General features: G+C 38.0%; 2 protein-coding genes across 2 annotated transcripts; both read right to left on the reverse strand.

Annotated features, from left to right (window-relative positions):
* Window positions 1-747: 747 nt before the first annotated feature.
* LOC21408271 (3-phosphoshikimate 1-carboxyvinyltransferase 2) lies at window positions 748-11,382 on the reverse strand. Its single transcript, XM_010100623.2, has 8 exons — window positions 10,635-11,382; window positions 9,307-9,551; window positions 8,757-8,910; window positions 2,415-2,629; window positions 2,216-2,333; window positions 1,828-2,038; window positions 1,479-1,540; window positions 748-1,376 (listed from the first exon to the last, which is right to left on the reverse strand). Exons 1-8 carry the CDS (start codon window positions 10,986-10,988, stop codon window positions 1,158-1,160), a joined length of 1,578 nt encoding a protein of 525 aa, XP_010098925.1. The 5' UTR covers window positions 10,989-11,382; the 3' UTR covers window positions 748-1,157.
* Window positions 11,383-14,594: 3,212 nt separating this feature from the next.
* Window positions 14,595-18,255, reverse strand: LOC21408272 (transketolase, chloroplastic). Its single transcript, XM_010100624.2, has 7 exons — window positions 17,615-18,255; window positions 17,342-17,432; window positions 17,110-17,215; window positions 16,719-17,001; window positions 16,404-16,552; window positions 16,164-16,317; window positions 14,595-15,848 (listed from the first exon to the last, which is right to left on the reverse strand). The coding sequence occupies exons 1-7, from the start codon at window positions 18,110-18,112 to the stop codon at window positions 14,889-14,891; spliced, it is 2,241 nt and encodes a 746-aa protein (XP_010098926.1). The 5' UTR covers window positions 18,113-18,255; the 3' UTR covers window positions 14,595-14,888.
* Between the last annotated feature and the right edge of the window lie 710 nt (window positions 18,256-18,965).

Below are 18,965 nucleotides of genomic sequence, written 5' to 3' on the forward strand. Positions count from 1 at the left end.
TCTTGCCAATAGTCCTATATTGGAAACTTAAATTGCAATTTTATGTTAGGCTCTAGCTAGCATCATGTGGGTGGGTGAAGCTAAACATTACTGTACAGGATCACAAGCTCAAAAACAGTATTACTTCATCTCAAAGCTCAATAGAAGTCGATATAAAAAGAAGAGTAATGATAAAGAAAATTAATACCAAAAATTATGACCCACATTTCCCACATTACACTCATCATTATAATATTCATCAACCTTTAAACCAAAACAACAAATGGCCCACCCTTTTGGAAAATTTTGACCATCCACATGATCAATTCTCTTCATTCCCTCAACATATTATCCACAAATAAAATACGCTCTCTTTAATTTCTCAAAAACCAACTCTAAACAGTCAAATCTTCTCATTATCTTTCTTCTAGATCTCAGTTAGAACAAGCTGATTATAAACGGCAGAAAATTATGTCTACTCTAGAGCTTCAGTTATATTGTTATAAAATGGATTAATGTCTTTTCTTGTTCCTTTTTTCAAGAGAGAGAAAAAAAAAAGTAAAAAGTGTGGCATTAATTTCTCCGCTTCCACCACCACAGCCCCATGTGAATCTGATATAAAAAAAGACAGAGGGAACATGTCCTATTATTAGTCCTTTTCTTTAATAAGCAGGCATCATGTTCCATGCCCTGCTAGTTATAGTAAGCTGGACCATTGGCATATGAAAATTTAATATTTCGAGATGAGCTCTAGTTTTTGTCAACTAATGGCATTACAAGATCACGGAAATTCTCATTATAAAGTAGATCCAGGACGGTGCTGCTGCCAGAGACCTATACATTAACAAAAGTTTTCTACACTCGAGATCATTGCAGATGTGGAATTTGCCCCCCACAAGTTTATTTTAAAAAAGGAAAAAAAATAAGGGAAGTTCTGTAGATCTTACAACAAAAATAACTATGAGAAACAAACAAGAAGATTATACAACTCTTAAGAGAACAATGACAAGCTCAACTTGCAAAGTATAGTCAGCCAAAAATCACAACGCAATATTATATGACAAATGAAAAAGGGAATTGCTTGCCTTCCCACTGCTTTGGTTGCGATGTTGGCAGCCAATGCTATTGCTCTCTCTCTCTCTCTCTCTCTCTGAATGAATCTTTAACAATATAGACGTTTAGTGCTTTGTAAATATCTTGAGGACGTCAAAGTAATCGGGGAAAGTTTTTCGGGTGCAACCCGGATCCTTGATGGTAACTGGGACGTCTCCGCAGGCAGCAAGGGAGAATGCCATGGCCATCCTGTGGTCATCATATGTGTCTATAGCCGCTGTATTTAACTTCTCAGGTGGGGTGATCACACAGTAATCTGGTCCTTCCTCAACTGTTGCTCCCAACTGGAATATTATATCCCCATATGTCAAGGATACAGAACTATCAACCATGGTATAATAAGGCATAGGAAATAATAAGTGCATAAAAAGCCACTAAAATCTAACCTTCCTGAGTTCTGTGCAAATGGCAATCATTCTCTCCGTCTCCTTGACTCTCCAACTTGCCACTGGGAATTACAAAAAAAGAAAGAAATCAAGGGTGGCGTCTGTTACACGATAATGTTTTTAACTAGTGGTCCTCGAAGAAAGACGGAACATATTTGGTTGTTGTTCTTTTTGCTACTTTAAATTTCAGATAAATAAACAGATTGATTTGGTAATTTATTAGTTTATTAGTTTTGGCTAGATATGAACCTAAGACCTATACTGACCTATCCATCTGTTCCCGTTTACCACATACAAACCAAGAAAGTAAAAGCATAATACAATTGCCAGAATAAATGCAAAAGCATACCATCTCTTATAGCAGTGGGGCCATCAGCAAAAAGAGCAACTACAGCGAGAGTCATGGCAACATCAGGCATTTTGTTCATGTTGACATCAATGGCTTTCAAGTGTTTTCTTCCGGAAGAATCTCGTGGCGGTCCAGTGACAGTGACGCTGTTCTCTGTCCAGCTAACTTTAGCACCCATTTTCCCAAGAACTTCAGCAAATTTTACATCTCCCTTGATAAACACCAATGATTATATGTGAGTTGACTTGCTTTTTGTATCTATTTTCTCAATATGTTTTCACAAGGAAAAGAACTTGTGCAAAGGAGAATGGCCTTAAACTCATGTATATAGAATGACCAGATTCTAAAAAATAATAATAATAACCATTATACGGTGTAGCCAAAATACCTGTAAACTACTTGTCCCGCAACCTTCAACAGTCACAGTCCCACCAGTTACTGCAGCACCAGCTAGGAAGTAACTAGCACTTGAAGCATCGCCTTCAACGTAAGCATTTCCAGGAGATCTGACAGATGATTTTTCAACTCATTACTCTTGATTCAACCAGATATACAAAGTTGTGCAACAATATATTAAAGAAACCTACTTGTACTTTTGACCTCCTCGAACTAAGAAGCGATCCCAGCTATCAGTGTGTTCAACACTAACCCCAAACCGCTCCATCAACTTCAATGTCATCTCAACGTAGGGAATCGAGATTAGCTTATCAACAATCTCAATTTCAATGTCTCCAAGAGCCAAGGGAGCTGCCATAAGCAAAGCAGTCAAATATTGACTGCTAACTGATCCAGAAAGCTTCACCTGCAAAGGGTAAAGCCATTTGTTGTGGATCAAAATGATAAACTAAAATAAGAGTTGTGAAACATTATTCAAAATAAGTAGTAACATTAATGGTCTCTTCCAAATATAATGTTCGATAATTAGAAGAGTCAATACTAAAACAGTCAAAGAAAACTCATTTATATCATCTCAAACCACTTAGTGCAAACAATCAACATCTTCCGAATTATAATATTCGATAATTAGAAGAGTCAATACTAAAACAGTCAAAGAACACTCATTTATATCATCACAAAGCCACTTGTCGAAGACTTGGGGTTTTTTAAAGTTAGGAAATTATCTCTTAAGGAGATTATCATTCCAAAAGTTAGGCGTTATCTCTTGCTTGATTCTGTTTTTAAATTTAGAAATCCGGATAGAATGTTTGTTCAGGTCTGGATAAGGATGACTCGGAATCCAATTAGGATTTCATGATTAGGTTAGATTTTCTAAGTTAGTTTTATGCCTATAAATAGCTTCTAAAGTCCGCATATTAATAATAAGAAAGTAAGTTCTTTTTTTTCGAAAAAACTACATGGTATCAGAGCTAGCTCTTAAGTTTTAATGGCAAAGACTGCCATGACCGGAGCAAGTAAGACTTCTGCTTCTTCAAGAGATTCCGCAGAGAATGAGCAGTCCAAAACCACTGTCATGACCAGCAACACAGATCCATTAGCAGCATATGCAAATCCTTCTCTTCAGATCACTGTTCACAAATTAAATGGCAAGAATTACCTGGAGTGGGCTCAGTCCATGAAGCTCGCAATTGATGGAAGAGGGAAACTTGGCCATTTAACCGGAGGTAAAAAAACCAATAGTGGGTGAACCGAATCTGAAGGTATGGCGATCCGAGAACTCTTTGATAATGGCGTGGCTCATCAACTCCATAGAGTCGGCTATTGGGAAACCCCATCTATTCTTACCAACCGCCAGAGATATGTGGGAAGCTGTACGTGAGATGTACTCAGACCTGAAAAACTCATCACAAATCTTCGAACTAAAGACGAAGCTGTGGCAATCCAGGCATGGAGATCGAGATGTCACAACATACTACAATGAGATGGTGACTTTATGGCAAGAATTGAATTTGTGTTATGAAGATGAATGGGATTGTCTTACTAATAGTGAAAAAGAGAGGACAATGATCGAGTTTACATGTCTCTAGCAGGACTCAATCAAGAATTAGATGAAATAAGAGGAAGGGTCTTAGGAAAAAACCCTTACGATCTATCAGAGAAGTGTTTTTAAAAGCTAGGAGAGAAGAGGCTAGGCGAAGAGTAATGCTCAAAACCCAAGAACCGAAGCTCAATCCTGAAGCAGAAAGTTCGGCTCTAGTCTCTAGAGGACTTGATCTGGAGGAAGAAAAGAAAAAGAAACCATGGTGTGATCACTGCAAAAAACCATGGCATACAAAAGAACATGTTGGAAACTTCATGGCAAACCGAAGAATTTTAAAAAGAAGAATGGAGGTGATGGCAAAGCATTCCAAACCGTGAGTGAGGATTCTCAAAGGGAGCAAATCAACTCGGAAATAACTCAGTTCACAAAGGAACAACTAGACCATCTGTACAAACTCTTTCAATCTCTACAATTTTCAAATTCTTCTTGTTCTTTAGCTCAAAAGGGTAATTATCTCATTACAGCTCTCTCTAGTATAAAATCTAATATGTTTTGTCCATGTGTTATTGACTCTGGAGCCACATATCACATGACTAGCTCTTCAAAACTGTTTTCATCCTACAAACCGTGTGCAGGGAATAAAAAGATCAAAATTGCAGATGGATCCTTTTCAGCCATAGCTGGAATAGGATCAGTCAGCGTTTCTCCATCTCTCACACTTCATAATGTCCTCCATGTTCCAAATTTGTCTTGTAGCTTATTGTCCATAAGCAAAATAACTCATGATCATAAGTGTCAAGCTAATTTTTATCCATCTTATTGTGAGTTTCAAGAACTAACCTCGGGGAGGACGATTGGCAGTGTTAGAGAGATTGGTGGATTTTATTTCTTTGAAGATGGATCCAAATTAAGAAGACCGACACAGTACTTTTCTTGAGTCTATTTCTATTACTAGTAGGGATGAAATAATGATGTGGCATTATAGGTTAGGCCACCCTAGTTTTCAGTATTTAAAACATTTGTTTCCAAACTTATTTAGCAATAAAAATCCATCTTCATTTCAGTGTGAATTTTGTGAATTAGCTAAACATCATCGTACCACATTTTCATTACAACCATACAAGGCTTCAAAACCTTTTTCCTTAATACATACATAGTGATGTATGGGGACCTTCACGGATCTCAACACCATTGGGAAAGAGATGGTTTGTCACTTTCATAGATGATCACACAAGGGTAAGTTGGGTTTACTTACTAAAAGAAAAGTCAGATGTGGAGGTGTTCAAAATTTTTTACATAATGGTGATGACTCAATTTCAAACACAAATTCAAGTTTTTCGAAGTGATAATGGAAAAGAGTATTTTAACAAGATTTTGGGAAAATTCTTCCTGGAAAAAGGCATAGTTCACCAGAGCTCGTGTAATGACACCCCCCAATAAAATAGAATAGCTGAACGAAAGAATAAACACCTCCTAGAAGTAGCTAGAGCACTACATTTCACAAATAAGATCCCGAAGTATCTTTAAGGGAAAGCTATCCTCACAGCTACCTACCTTAGCAATAGGATGCCAACTAGGGTGTTAAAACTCAAAACACCATTACAAGTATTTTCAAGTTGCTATCCAACATCTAAGTTATCATCTACACTTCCTATAAAAATTTTTGGATGCACAGCCTTTGTACACATTCATAATCATAACCGGGGAAAACTTGACCCTAGAGCTAAAAAATGTGTTTTTGTAGGATATGCACCGACTCAAAAAGGTTATAAATTCTTTGATCCAATTTCTAAGAAAATTTTTGTTACCATGGATGTAACCTTTTTTGAATCTAAACCTTTTTTTGCTACTCATCTTCGGGGGGGAGAGTACAAGTGAAGATGTAACCAAATTAGGAATTAATGATGTTTTTGATGTTTTTGAAATAGATTCAACACATACTCCTAATATTGAGACTGAAAATTCGGATTCACATGTTAAAAAACCGGAAAATATGGATGGAACAAATGATGTTTTACATATTGAAAATTCCAAAAGTCTACTGCCATGTCAAAATCAGAATCTTAGCAGCTCAGAAAATGGGAACAAGACCGGTACTAAGAATACAGATCTCTTGGTCCATTCAAGGAGGAAACTGAATTCAAAGAAACAAGGTCCCGATCCTCTACAAGGCCATGAGTCCGAACTGAGGGAAGAACCAAAACCAGGTAACAATCAATCAGATTCTTTGTTAAATTTCAGTCCCGAGCCCCTTGGTGATTCCATACAGTCTATCCCTAGTGCTAGTACTGAGTCATTTGATGATCTCAATATTCCTATTGCCACCCGCAAGGGTGTCCGGTCATGCACTAAACATCCCATGTCTAATTAAGTGTCCTGTAAGAATCTTTCTCCTTCATTTTTTTTATTTACCTCACATCTCACTTATGTGGAAATTCCAAAGAGTGTACAAGAAGCTTTACAGGTTCCTGAGTGGAGGAAAGCTATTTCTGAAGAGATAAAAGCACTTGAGAATAATTACACATGGGAAGAAACGGATCTGCCGAGAGGGAAGAAAACGGTTGGCTGCAAATGGGTGTTCACCATAAAGTATAATTCTGATGGATCTCTCGAGAGGTACAAAGCACGGTTGGTGGCTAAAGGGTTTACTCAAACCTATGGCGTTGATTATCTCGAGACTTTTGCTCTGGTGGCAAAGCTGAATACCGTGAGAAAGCTGAATACCGTAAGAGTACTTCTTTCAATTGCAGCAACTCTTGACTAGCCGCTTCAACAGTCGCATTTCTAAACGGAGAATTGGAAGAAGAAGTTTATATGGATCCATCGCCTGGATTTGATAAGCACTTTGGTTCTAATGTGTGTAAGCTAAGAAAATCACTTTATGGGCTCAAACAATCCCCAAGAGTTTGGTTTGAACGATCTACTTAGTCTATTAAAAATCAGGGATATGTCCAAGCCTAAAGTGACCACACTATGTTCATCAAGCACTCCGACGATGGGAAAATTACAGTTTTGATAGTCTACGTAGATGATATCATCCAACCTGAAGATAATTCTACTGAAATAAGTCGTTTTAAGGAAAGTCTGGCTTCAGAATTTGAGATCAGAGACTTGGGATCTTTAAAATATTTTCTGAGAATGGAAGTTGCTCGTTCAAAAAGGGGTATTGTTGTCTCACAAAGAAAATACGTCATTCACCTCCTTAAAGAAACAGGAATGAGTAGGTGTAGGCCTACTGATACCCCAATGGACCCTAACCAGATGTTGGGAAATGCCAAAGATGGAGATCCGGTAAATACAACACGATATCAGAAGTTGGCGAGAAAACTAATTTACCTATCTCATACCAAACCAGACATTGCGTTCACAGTTAGTATGGTAAGTCAATTCATGCACTCACCACGTGAAGAACACCTTGAGGCAGTATATCGAATCCTGAGGTATTTGAAAAGCACTCTAGGGAAAGGAATCCTCTTCAAGAAACACAAGCAGAAAACAATTGAAGCATATACAGACGCAGATTGGGTAGGTTCCGTCACATACAGAAGATCTACATCTGGATATTGCACTTATGTTTAGGTAAACTTAGGTGATGTTTGGTAGAGGGATTCGTTCCCTGATTCGAATCATGATTCGTGGTTCGCTACAGTATTTTCTCTCACAAAAAATACACGTAAATCGAAAATGATTCTAATCCATGAACCAAACGGACTCTTAGTCACTTTGAGAAGCAAGAAAAAAAGTGTAGTAGCTCGAAGTAGTGCAGAAGCTGAGTACCGGGCAATGACTCATGGAGTATGTGAAATGTTGTGGTTAAAAAGGATTCTTGAGAAATTGAAAAAACCAATAGAGATGCCTATGAAACTCTACTGTGACAACAAGGCTGCGATCAATATTGCTCACAACCCAGTGCAACATGACAGAATTAAACACGTTGAAATTGACAGACATTTCATAAAGGAGAAGCTAGAAGAAGGTGCTATCTAGAGCCGACAATATGGGTCACGAAACGACGACATGACTCGAAAACGACACGAATTTTATGGGTTAGAGTTGAGAAAAAAGATGTTCGGGTCAGAATCGGGTCGACCTGAAATTGACAGGAAAAACACGGGTCAATTTCGGGTTGGACCTGCCTAACCCGAACACGACACGAAACTCGTAAAAAACTAAAAAATACATATATTTTTCATTTCATATTTTAAATTTTATTATGAACTTGTGATATCATGATAGTTATACTCAAAATCTTATACTATTATTTGCTTAATTTCAATGGATGTTATTGTAATTTAGTGTGTTATGAATTTTAAGTTATTTCTAATATGTAAAAAACTAAATAAAAATATACAATTTTCGTGTCAATTTCGGATTCACGGGTCAATTTCGTGTCACGGGTCATTTTCAGGTCGTGTCGTTTCAACTCGTAAAGTGGTCGTGTCGTATCGTGTTCGTGTTGCGATTTTTAAAAAATTTCGTGTCACGGGTCGTGTTCGGGTTGACTGCAAATTTAAAAAACACGACACGAACATGATACGTGACACGAATTGCCACCCCTAGTGCTATCTATATGCCGTTTGTTCCAAAAACACAACAAATAGCTGATATTCTCACGAAGGGATTATTCAGACCAAGCTTTGAGTTTCTTATCAGCAAGTTGGGCATGATAGATATCTATGCACCAACTTGAGGGGGAGTGTTGAAGACCTAGGGTTTTTTAAAGTTAGGAAATTATCTCTTAAGGAGATTATCATTCTAAAAGTTAAGAGTTTTCTCTTCCTTGATTCTGTTTTTAAATTTAGAAATCCGGATAGAATGTTTGTTTAGGTCCGGATAAGGATGACTTGGAATCCAATTAGGATTTCATGATTAGGTTAGATTTTCTAAGTTAGTTTTATGCCTATAAATAGCTTTTAAATTCCGCATATTAATAATAAGAAAGTAAGTTCTTTTTCTTCTAAAAAACTACACCACTTAATGCAAACCTTACCTTCCCTCCAGGAAGGCCTCCCTTTGCAATTACACGGACAGGGGGGCAGTTTGTGCCAAGGAAACAATCAACATCTGCACCAAGTTGCTTAAGACCATCAACCAAATCTCCAATTGGTCGCTCTCTCATTCGGGGTACACCATCAAGTACGTAGCTGCAAAATATGAAATAAAAGGTTCCTCAAAAGGTAATAATAACACATGAGAAAAATTATCTTACGATATATGCTATCCGGTTGGAAATATTTAAATTTCTAGTGCAATTACCAGTACGGCAAGGGAAACCAAAAGGTATTTCTACATCAAATGAAAGATGGCAGTATAACGCTAGTTATTGTTAAGCCAAAGAAGTTACGTACCCAGATGTAAAAGCTACTTGCCAAAAAGTATACATAACAAGAAGAAATAAAAGCATATATTGTTGAAGAAAGGCAAAATACATATACATATCTATATGTGTGTGTGTGTGTGTGTGTGTGTGTGAGCAGTATCTTATTAAATAGAGAAGGAGATTACTAGCAAAAATTGTTGAAAAGGCAAAGCAGACAGACCTAGAATTTCCACCAGCAACAGTAACTGCTGCTGTCAATGGACGCATTGCTGTTCCAGCATTTCCAAGGAAAAGTTGAATTTCATCCTTTGATTCATTACCCACTGGAAACTGACCACCACTACCTTCGACAATTGCTCGTTTTGTTCCCTTGTCCGCCTCAACACGAAGTCCAAGGGTTTTCAAGGCACCAAGCATGTAGTGAATGTCTTCACTATCTAACAAGTTGTCCAAAACAGTTGTTCCCTGAATTATGAATTGAAAGGAAAAAAGAATTACTGCATGACCGCGCAAGATACTTTACTAGGCTAAAAGAAACACACTAAAAAGTACAAAAATAAGAGGTGAAACAGAAATACAATCAATTGTAAAACAAAAGTGCAAATGAAAAAAAGAAAAAGAACTAGAATAAACTACTTTTATTTTCATCCGACTCTAACCTACCAACTGAAAAGCAAAATAATTTATGCCAAGCAACAGTATAACAGGGAAGGATGTGAAACTAAATACCAACGAAGGCCCTAGGATATACGGATGACTTCCCAGGCCAACTATCTTCTTTTAGTCATTCCGAATGGTAGGCCCCTCCCAAGCCCCAATGGCTTCTTATAAATAAATCATTACAAAAGGGTCAACATTAACCGAAAACCATAAGCCTTGGTGGTAGGCTGGTAGCAACCGCACTATAACCAACCCTGATGGTCAAACTTCAAATCAAAATGCTAGTTTTGAATTCTAAAGCTCGTTGGCTCATTTCGCTCAAAGTTACACCGGGCATGGATACCATTGCAATGACATCATGCCTAGAATACAAGGGTAAATATACCATCCAAATTACAAAACTCTGATAAGGTATGCTTCATTGATGAAGCTGAAATTAACAAGTAAATTTTTCCGAATGAAAACTTGGAATAGTCTTTAAGCAAGACCCCTAATGTTCTCAGCAATCAAATCTATTTCTCATTTACTTCCATTCCAACAGATGAACACGCGTGATGAACTGTGATTGATTACCAACTTGAAAATATGACTTACATAACCCAAATTGATATCAATTCATAAATTAACATAAATTTTAAAAGAAAATTACTTCTTTGTTGCAATTTTCTCACATTTCCCCCCAACTAAACCTATTAGTCAGCTCAAACTAATCCTATTCAAACATGCGAATAAGATGTTCAACGTTCCATATATTCCCATTCCTCTCCAATTTTCCATCTTGATCATAACAATTAGCATTATTATTAATGAACTTTGCACTCAATTTATCACAAAAAAAAAAAAAAAAACCCCAAATTCAATTTCCCATTCCAACAACCAAGTATATACCTCAGAGAGAGCAGCGAGAAGCAGAATCCGATTCGAGAGAGACTTGGAACCCGGCAACTTGACGGTGCCGGAGATATCTTTGATGGGCTGCAGCGTAATCTCCGGAACCTTCGATGGCTTCTCCGCCGTCGCAACCGAAGCCATAACCTGACCGGCCATGGCTCTGCCACCGGCCGTACAACAACCCACGAAATTGTTGTCGAGCTTCAAACTCAGAGAGCTCAAAGAACCCCACAACTTCGATCTCAACGAGATTGAAGAGCTGAAGGATCTGGGTTTGTGAGGGTTTGAGATGTTTGGCAAAGTGGCAGTGTTTTGAGCTCCATTGCTGCATATTTTGCTTACTTGGGCCATTTTTTACCCTCTTTCTCTCTCAAAGTTTCGGTCACTTCTCTCTCTAAGTGGGTGTTTGGATGAATAGAAAGTTGGGGTTTTTAGTGGCTAAGTGGGTGCAGGTGGGAATTGACCCTCTTTCTAAGAGGGTTTACCAACCAAAATCTCTCAGCAGAATTCTTTTCGTTTGGGCAAAATGTACAAATTTCCAAAACTTTGTCTGATTTTTTATATCCAAGACGTCGGGGGGCGAATTTGACCGGTGGTAGTTGGCGATTTTTTGTGCAGAGTTATGATTGTACGTTGTGCTTGGGAGATAGTACCCTTTTGTTCTTAGGGACTAGAAAGAAATAGAAAGATGAAGAGGGGGGTTTTAAAGGAATTATCAACAGATTTGGGTTGGTAAAAAGATGACCCCGTTTTTTTTTTTTTTTTTTTTTATGAGAAGATGACAACGTTTGGTATGGATGATTGCAAGATCACTCATCAATCACCAACCCATTGCAATTACAATCAGTGGGACCCAAGCCTCCAGAGAGAGATAAAGGGGTAGGTAGGTATAATACACTGAATTTTCAATTATAATTTCATTGCTCAATTAATCAGTGAAAAAAAAAAACATTTTTCAATACGTTAATATATCGATTAGTTAAATTTTTTATTTATTAAATTTGTATAAAATTATATAAAAATAAAAAAAATATATTGATAAGTAAAAAAATTTAATCTATTAATACGCTAAATGTATCAAAAAATTTCTCAAAAAAAATATCAAAATGACTTTGGCCATCTAACAATTTAGGAAAACGTTTGTGTTTCAAAATTAATTTTTTAATCATTTTTCTTTACACAAACACATGTATAATATGGCTCAAGGTGACTAATGGGATGTTTATTTTAAAGGTTCGTTCTTAATTTTGAATAATAATTTTTATTTTTTAGAGTGTTTTTCTCTCATAAAAAATTAAAATTTTAAAAATTAAAATCATAAATTATAATTCTGAACTTATAAATCAAACGTCTTATAAGTCTTTGTTGTCGTTAGTTTTTTTTTTTTGTTTGTTTTTCTTTCCTTCAAGAATGATAAGATCTCATTAACTAGCAGGAAAAAAAAAAGGCAAACAAAAGAGCAGCAAAAAAGAGTTGATCAGTTCTTGAAAAATTCCGTTCACTTCGTTGATTCGAGTTTAGAATTCAAGTTTTTCTACAGTAAAAAGCTCTCACAAACAATCACATCTAATTTTTTTGCTACAGTAAAAAGTTTTCACATAAAATCACATCTCAACTCAAATTTTAAACTCGAATCAGCAAAGTGAACGGATCAAAAATAAATGAATAGGACTCGGACCCACAAATCATAGTCGTTTCTCGGCAAGACAGTTGGATTTTGAATGTAGGTCAGAGCGAAAAAGAAGAAAAAAAAATGTTTTTTTGGTAGAGCAGCAGCCAAGAAGTTGGTACGAGTTGTGTACATTTAACAGAAGAAGTAGGTGCCACTTGTGTCATGTAACACACAAGTGGGGTCCCACCCATCAACATTGCAAGACCAAACCTATTAATGGGCCTAACGACCCATCAGGACGAGAACGGCAGGCCTACAAATTAGCAGACTCTATAATGCAGTCCCAGACTCCCAGCCCATTAAAAGGATTACACTTCACCTGCAGTTCACACTCTTTTTTTTTTTTTGTTAGAAGTAATTACACGAAATCATTATTTTTAAAATCCATGTTTAGAATATGTCTTTTAACTCAATAACATTACTAGTATGTCCATTTTATAGTTACTGATATAATATCATTACCAATATACTCTTATTTATGTGGGCGGTATAATTAATTTTAGATGTAGTTAACAAATGATAAAAATGTCATTACGAATTAATTTACAAACTTATGTGCAAATATCACAACTTATGGACATACTACTTTTCATCCATTGAAATATAGACATATATGTAATTAACTCTTTTTGTTAAGTGTTTGTTTACTAATAAAAAAAAATGGGATCAATTATCTTCATGCCTCATGTTTATCAGTTACATAACAATCTAACTAGGTTATAGGTGAAAAAAAAAACTGACTCATGTTTTCATCATCACATAATGAGAATCGGTTTCTTAAATGATAGGAGAGAGAGCCTTAATACATCATCTCTCACTGTTATACGACCACTATCAGTGATTCGTGTTTGATAAAAGGTTGCTACATATTGTCTATCGTTTACACTTTTATCGTCAAAACGACATTGTGTGCAATGAAACGCAGTGCTCCAAACTGTCTATCGTTTACACTTTTATTGCCAAAATGACATTATGTGCAATGAAGTGTAGTGCTCCAAACTGTCTATCGTTTACACTTTTATCGCCAAAACGACATTATGCGCAATGAAGCACAGTGCTCTAAACTGTCTATTGTTTACACTTTGCCTTACGTATACAAGTTTTGTAAGTATCTGTCCCTAAGTAGAGTATAGTTTACGACATATACAAAAAAAAAAAAAAATGCCGCCTTTGACCGTATTCTGTGTAACAATAAATTTAACAGATCCTAGAAAGATGTGATTAATAGCCGACAAGAATATTTATGCAACAATCAACATTAATGCTAATCTTTGAAAGAGCAGTAGCTATAGTTTCAACAAATTTGACTTCTTCCTTTTTTTTAGCAAAAGGGGCCATAAAATCCCACACCCAAAAGGAAAATAAGAAATAAGATTTTAATTAGAGCATAGTCCAGACATCTAAAGCCTTTTTTTTCCCCCCCGTAAAAGTGACAAAGTCTCCTGCATTGTGTATTAGTGTAGCACTTGTCAAAAACGCATATGCCAGGATCAAGAGTCACAAGAGGGAATATGCTAAAACTACTTAACTGAATGTGCCAAATATGCCACAATTCTCAACCATCTGTGGCATTATAAATAAATATTTTAGCGATTATGTCGTTTTTGTAAACTGGGTCCCACTGCCAGCACCAAACTTAACCATGTATTTTTTAGACCAATCGATTAAAGAGGGCAAGAGACCTTTCTTGTTAGTTTTTGAGGGTTGTTAGCCCATACCACACATTTTGAGGAAGTTATGGTGGTATGTGTATCAGACAATATGGATAGCCAAGCTGAGGACAGGAGTTTTAACAACCACAAACTTATCTATATCTCAATTATTTATTTTTTTCTCTCACTAACCATAAGTAGACTGGAAATGAAAGTTTCTTTGCTGGGTCCCATTACTGCGTGGGCAGTGCAAAATGTTTTTGGATGGCTTAAAACCATTATCCAATCCAATTCATTTAGAATACACACAAAACCACTTTTCCATCTTGGGACAAAGAGCTTACCCTCTTTCATCCATTAGTTTATTGATTTTTATTTATATTTTTGTGGTGGGTTGGAACCATTTTCCTCGTATTGCCACTCAATTTTCACAAATTGGAAAATACTTTCGGAGATAATAAAATATATTGCTTGAAGTTATAACTTTGTGAGAGGGAAAGAAAAATATTTGATATTCGATAAAAACATATCCAAATACTCAATAGTAGGGATATTAATAGTAGAACAAATGCTTTAACTATAAACTGAAAAAAAAAATAAAAAATAAAAATAACCTGCGTGAAGAAAGTGATGTAGGAAAGTGAACCTCATTAATCAACCATAGAACATTACAAAACTCAAGACAGGTCCGAGAGTTGTTATAAAATACATAAAAATTCTTACCCCCTACGCTCTCTTTTTGATTCATGTTGCTCTATTGAAGAATTGAAAGCAACAAAAGAAAATTAATTATGTTTTATTGAAACAAAGGAGACCTGTTATCGAACAAATCTCTGGGATATGGCCTCTTCACCGCGGTCTCCAACCCAAACCGAAACCGAATTGCCAATAGCAAAGTTCAAAGTTCAAAGTTCAAAGCTGAGCAGCCTAGGAAACTTGTTTAGCCGCTGCAATGACAGCCTCTGGTGTGATACCGAACTCCTTGTATATTTTTCCTGCAGGTGCACTTGCTCCGAAGCTGTTGATTCCAATGGCCTTCCCTTTGCTTCCAACAATTTTCTCCCAACCAAATGTTGATCCTGCCTCAATGCTGACCCTAGCTGATACGGCCGCGGGGAAGACGCTTTCCTTGTAAGCATCTGATTGCTCATCAAAGAGTTCCCAAGAAACCAAGGAAACAACTCTAACAGCCTTTCCTTCCTTTCTAAGTTCCTCAGCCGCTTTAGCAGCAATTTCCAATTCAGAGCCAGTCCCAATCAAAATGACATCTGGTTTGTTACCTGAAGAATTGTCAGATACGATGTAGCCACCCTTCTCAACTCCTTCAATGGAAGTTCCAGGAAGCTGGGGCAGCTTTTGACGAGAGAGGGCAAGAATAGATGGTCTCTTCCTGTTAAGGACTGCAACCTTGTATGCCCCAGCGGTTTCGTTTCCATCAGCTGGCCGGAGCATCAATACATTGGGCATTGCCCGGAAACTTGCCAAATGCTCTATCGGTTGGTGGGTTGGTCCATCTTCTCCAAGACCAATCGAATCGTGGGTCATCACATATATAACTCCTGCTTCACACAAGGCAGAAATCCTAATAGCAGCTCTCATGTAGTCGGTGAAAACAAAGAAAGTGGCACAGTACGGAAACAGGCCAGGGCTGTGAAGGGCAATTCCATTGCAGATGGCTCCCATACCATGCTCCCTAACACCAAACCTCACATTGCGTTCCTCTGGGGTATCCTTTTGGAAATCTCCAAACATTTTAAGAAGGGTCATGTTTGAAGAAGCAAGATCTGCACTGCCACCAAGAAGACCAGGAAGAACCTTTGCAAGGGCATTAAGGTTTTGCTGAGACAAATTCCTGGTGGCATCAGCTGGGCTCTCCGGGGTGTATGTCTGAAAAATTGGGATCACGGGATCTTATGAGATGACACGTGCTCCAAATAAAACAATAATTCACTAAATTAACCGGTCACAAAGTTTAACTCAGGAACAGCAAAGAGGAGTCAGAAAACTTATGAGCCCGAGTTCTATTGAAACCAAGCAAAATGGTGAAAATAGAATGTGGGCGAAATGTGTAATCTAATGCCATTCAATTCTTGCCAAAAGATAATCATGCTCGTTTGCAGATAGCCCACTGCCTACAAAACATAAGGCAGTAGATACTTGACGAAAGAAGATAAACAACCAAAAAGAAAGTCCTTTACTCACCGGAAGTGCTTTCTCCCAACCAGCAGGTAGCTCACCGGTGATGATGCTTTTCAGCTCCGCAGCTTCTTCACTGTACTTCTTCTCATATTCAGCAAACTTGGCATTCCATTCAGCTTCAAGGGCGGCACCTTCAGGGGTATGGCGGCTCCAGTGCCTGAGGGGGAAAAAAAATCCATGTGCTCTCAGTATTTAATCATAAAAATCTGATAAAAGAGATGATCACTTATGAATGCTTCTCACTGTTTAACATCCTCAGGCACATGGAAAGGCTCAAATGGCCATCCGAGGTTCTTCCTAGTAGCATCTACTTCCTTGGCACCCAGTGCACTACCATGTACACTGTATGAGTTTGCCTTGTTTGGGGATCCATAACCAATAGTCGTGGTGACCTGTGGACACACAGAACAAATGAGAGAAAAAACCAAATAAGCAGCTCGACTTATTTCATCCACAGATCACTAAAAAAATTCCTTCAGAAACTGCACGTTTTGTCAATCACTTTCAAATGCAAGATATGCCAAACAAACAAGTCAATAGGTGCATAAAGTTTCTAACCTTGATCAAAGTGGGTTTGTCCTTGACAGCCTTTGCTTCCTTAATGGCAGCCCGAATGTCATCATAGCCAGTGTTTCCATTCTTCACCCAGATAACGTGCCACCCAAGAGCCTCGAAACGCTGGCCCACATTCTCTGTGAATGCAATGTCTGTGTCTCCGTCAATCGAAATGTGGTTGTCATCATAGAAAGCTATAAGCTTCCCAAGTCCCCAGTGCCCGGCAAGGGAACATGCTTCATTTGAAATCCCCTCCATTTGACAACCATCACCCAATATAGCGTACCTATAATAAACCAAAACCAGGCCCACAAATGTTAACCCAGATATGATACATTTCGAACCTAAACATGAAAAACAAACAACAAAATCTAGCATTAGGTAGTTGTTTTACGTGTAGTGGTCAACAATCTCATTGTCTGGCTTGTTAAAACGAGCAGCCAAGTGTTTCTCAGCAAGAGCCAAACCAACAGCATTGGCAATACCTTGACCAAGTGGACCTAACCAATAAAACGAAACAAATCAAATAAACCACCAAACATGTCATCAAACTACAATATATATACACACACACACATGCATATGTATATATGTATACGAAAATGTATATGACCCCAGAATCTAACCTGTTGTCACTTCAATACCAGGCGTCTCAAAGTTCTCAGGGTGTCCAGGAGTCCTGCTTCCCCATTGTCTGAAATTCTTCAAGTCTTCTTCCTAATAATTTAACCAAAAATCATTGCCCCTTAATCCAAAAAGAAACAAGACATGTATATATTCATTAAAAATAAAATATTTTTGTTTTTCTCAATAATGATATTAATAAACTCCAATTCACTTTCTGCTAAAATCTTCACAAAAGCAGATCTATGAAAGAAGAAAAGCAGGAAATGACCGACCTTGACGCTATCGTAGCCGGCAAGGTGGAGGAGAGCGTACTGGAGCATACAGCCATGGCCGGCGGACAAAACGAAGCGGTCGCGGTTGAACCAGTAGGGGTTCTTAGGGTTGTACCTCATGACCTCGTCGTAGAGGACGTGTCCCATGGGCGCGCAACCCATGGGAAGCCCCGGGTGACCGGAATTGGCCTTCTCGACGGCGTCGATCGCCAGGAACCTGATCGTGTTGATCGACTTCTCCACCAGCGACGTCTCCGTCGTCTTGTCCAGCGTCTCCACCGCCGCCGCCCTCACGGCTCCACCTCGGCTCGATTTCGCCCGGCGGCGCGCCATCCTAGAAGGCGAAGAAGAGGAGGTTGACGACGATTTGAGGCCGGAGAAGGTGGGGATTGTGATAGAGGAGAGAGAAACGCGGTCAGAGGAAGGGTTGGAGCCATGGACGGAGATGGCTCGGGCCAGGAGGGCTTGGGATAGAGTAAGGGAAGACGAGGAAGCCATTGTTGTGGTTGGTGAGCTTTGGGCCTCTTACCACTCGGAAGAAGAAAACAGTGTTTTTTTAGAGAGAGAGAGAGAGAGAGAGAGAGAGAGAGAGAGAAAGAGGTGTTTTCTTTAGTTATATCGCCCAAGAATGAAAAGAAGGAGAGATAAAAGAGCTCCTCGTTTACATAGGAGACAGGTGGAGAACAGAAGCTTGCCGCTGGATCAAATGAAGGGGCAATCTCCACCGCTGGCTAAGGCTTAGGCATTAGAAAAATGCTCTGCCTTTCATTTTCCTCTTTTTTTTTTCTAAAAGGAAAAAAGAAAGAAAATCAACTTTTTCCCCTTTTTTTTTTCTCGTTCATGTATTTTTGACTTTTAGTTTTAGTATTATTTTATTTTTTTTCCCTGTTAAGCTGTGAAAGCTATGATTTTGTTGTTTTCTGTCTACTAGAGTAAAAGGTCATTTTTTCTCTTTCTAATTTTATTTTTCAAGTTGTTTATTTTCACTATGTAATATTGACTCTGGCTTCTCTGTTGGACGCCCATGTGTGACGTGTGGCCGTGAAAAGGTTAGGACTTGATGTTACCAATTATTTTCACCTTTTCTTTATTTTTATTATATTTTTCGTTTACGCAATAGCTATCTATATATGGATCAGTTAGGGTTGGCAATTCGTGTTCGCGGGCCGTGTTCGGATTGACACGATTACAGCACGATATGATTATAGTGAGTACGAACACGACACGATTAATAAACGTGTCAAAAATCCAAACACGAACACGACACGCTAATAACACGGTTAACACGCCACGACACGCGAACACGATTATTAAACGTGCCGTGACGGGCCGACACGAAAAAAACTCGTTT

This window comes from Morus notabilis, unplaced genomic scaffold (genome assembly GCF_000414095.1).
Source record: "Morus notabilis unplaced genomic scaffold, ASM41409v2 Scaffold100, whole genome shotgun sequence".
Classification (NCBI taxonomy): Eukaryota; Viridiplantae; Streptophyta; class Magnoliopsida; order Rosales; family Moraceae; genus Morus; species Morus notabilis.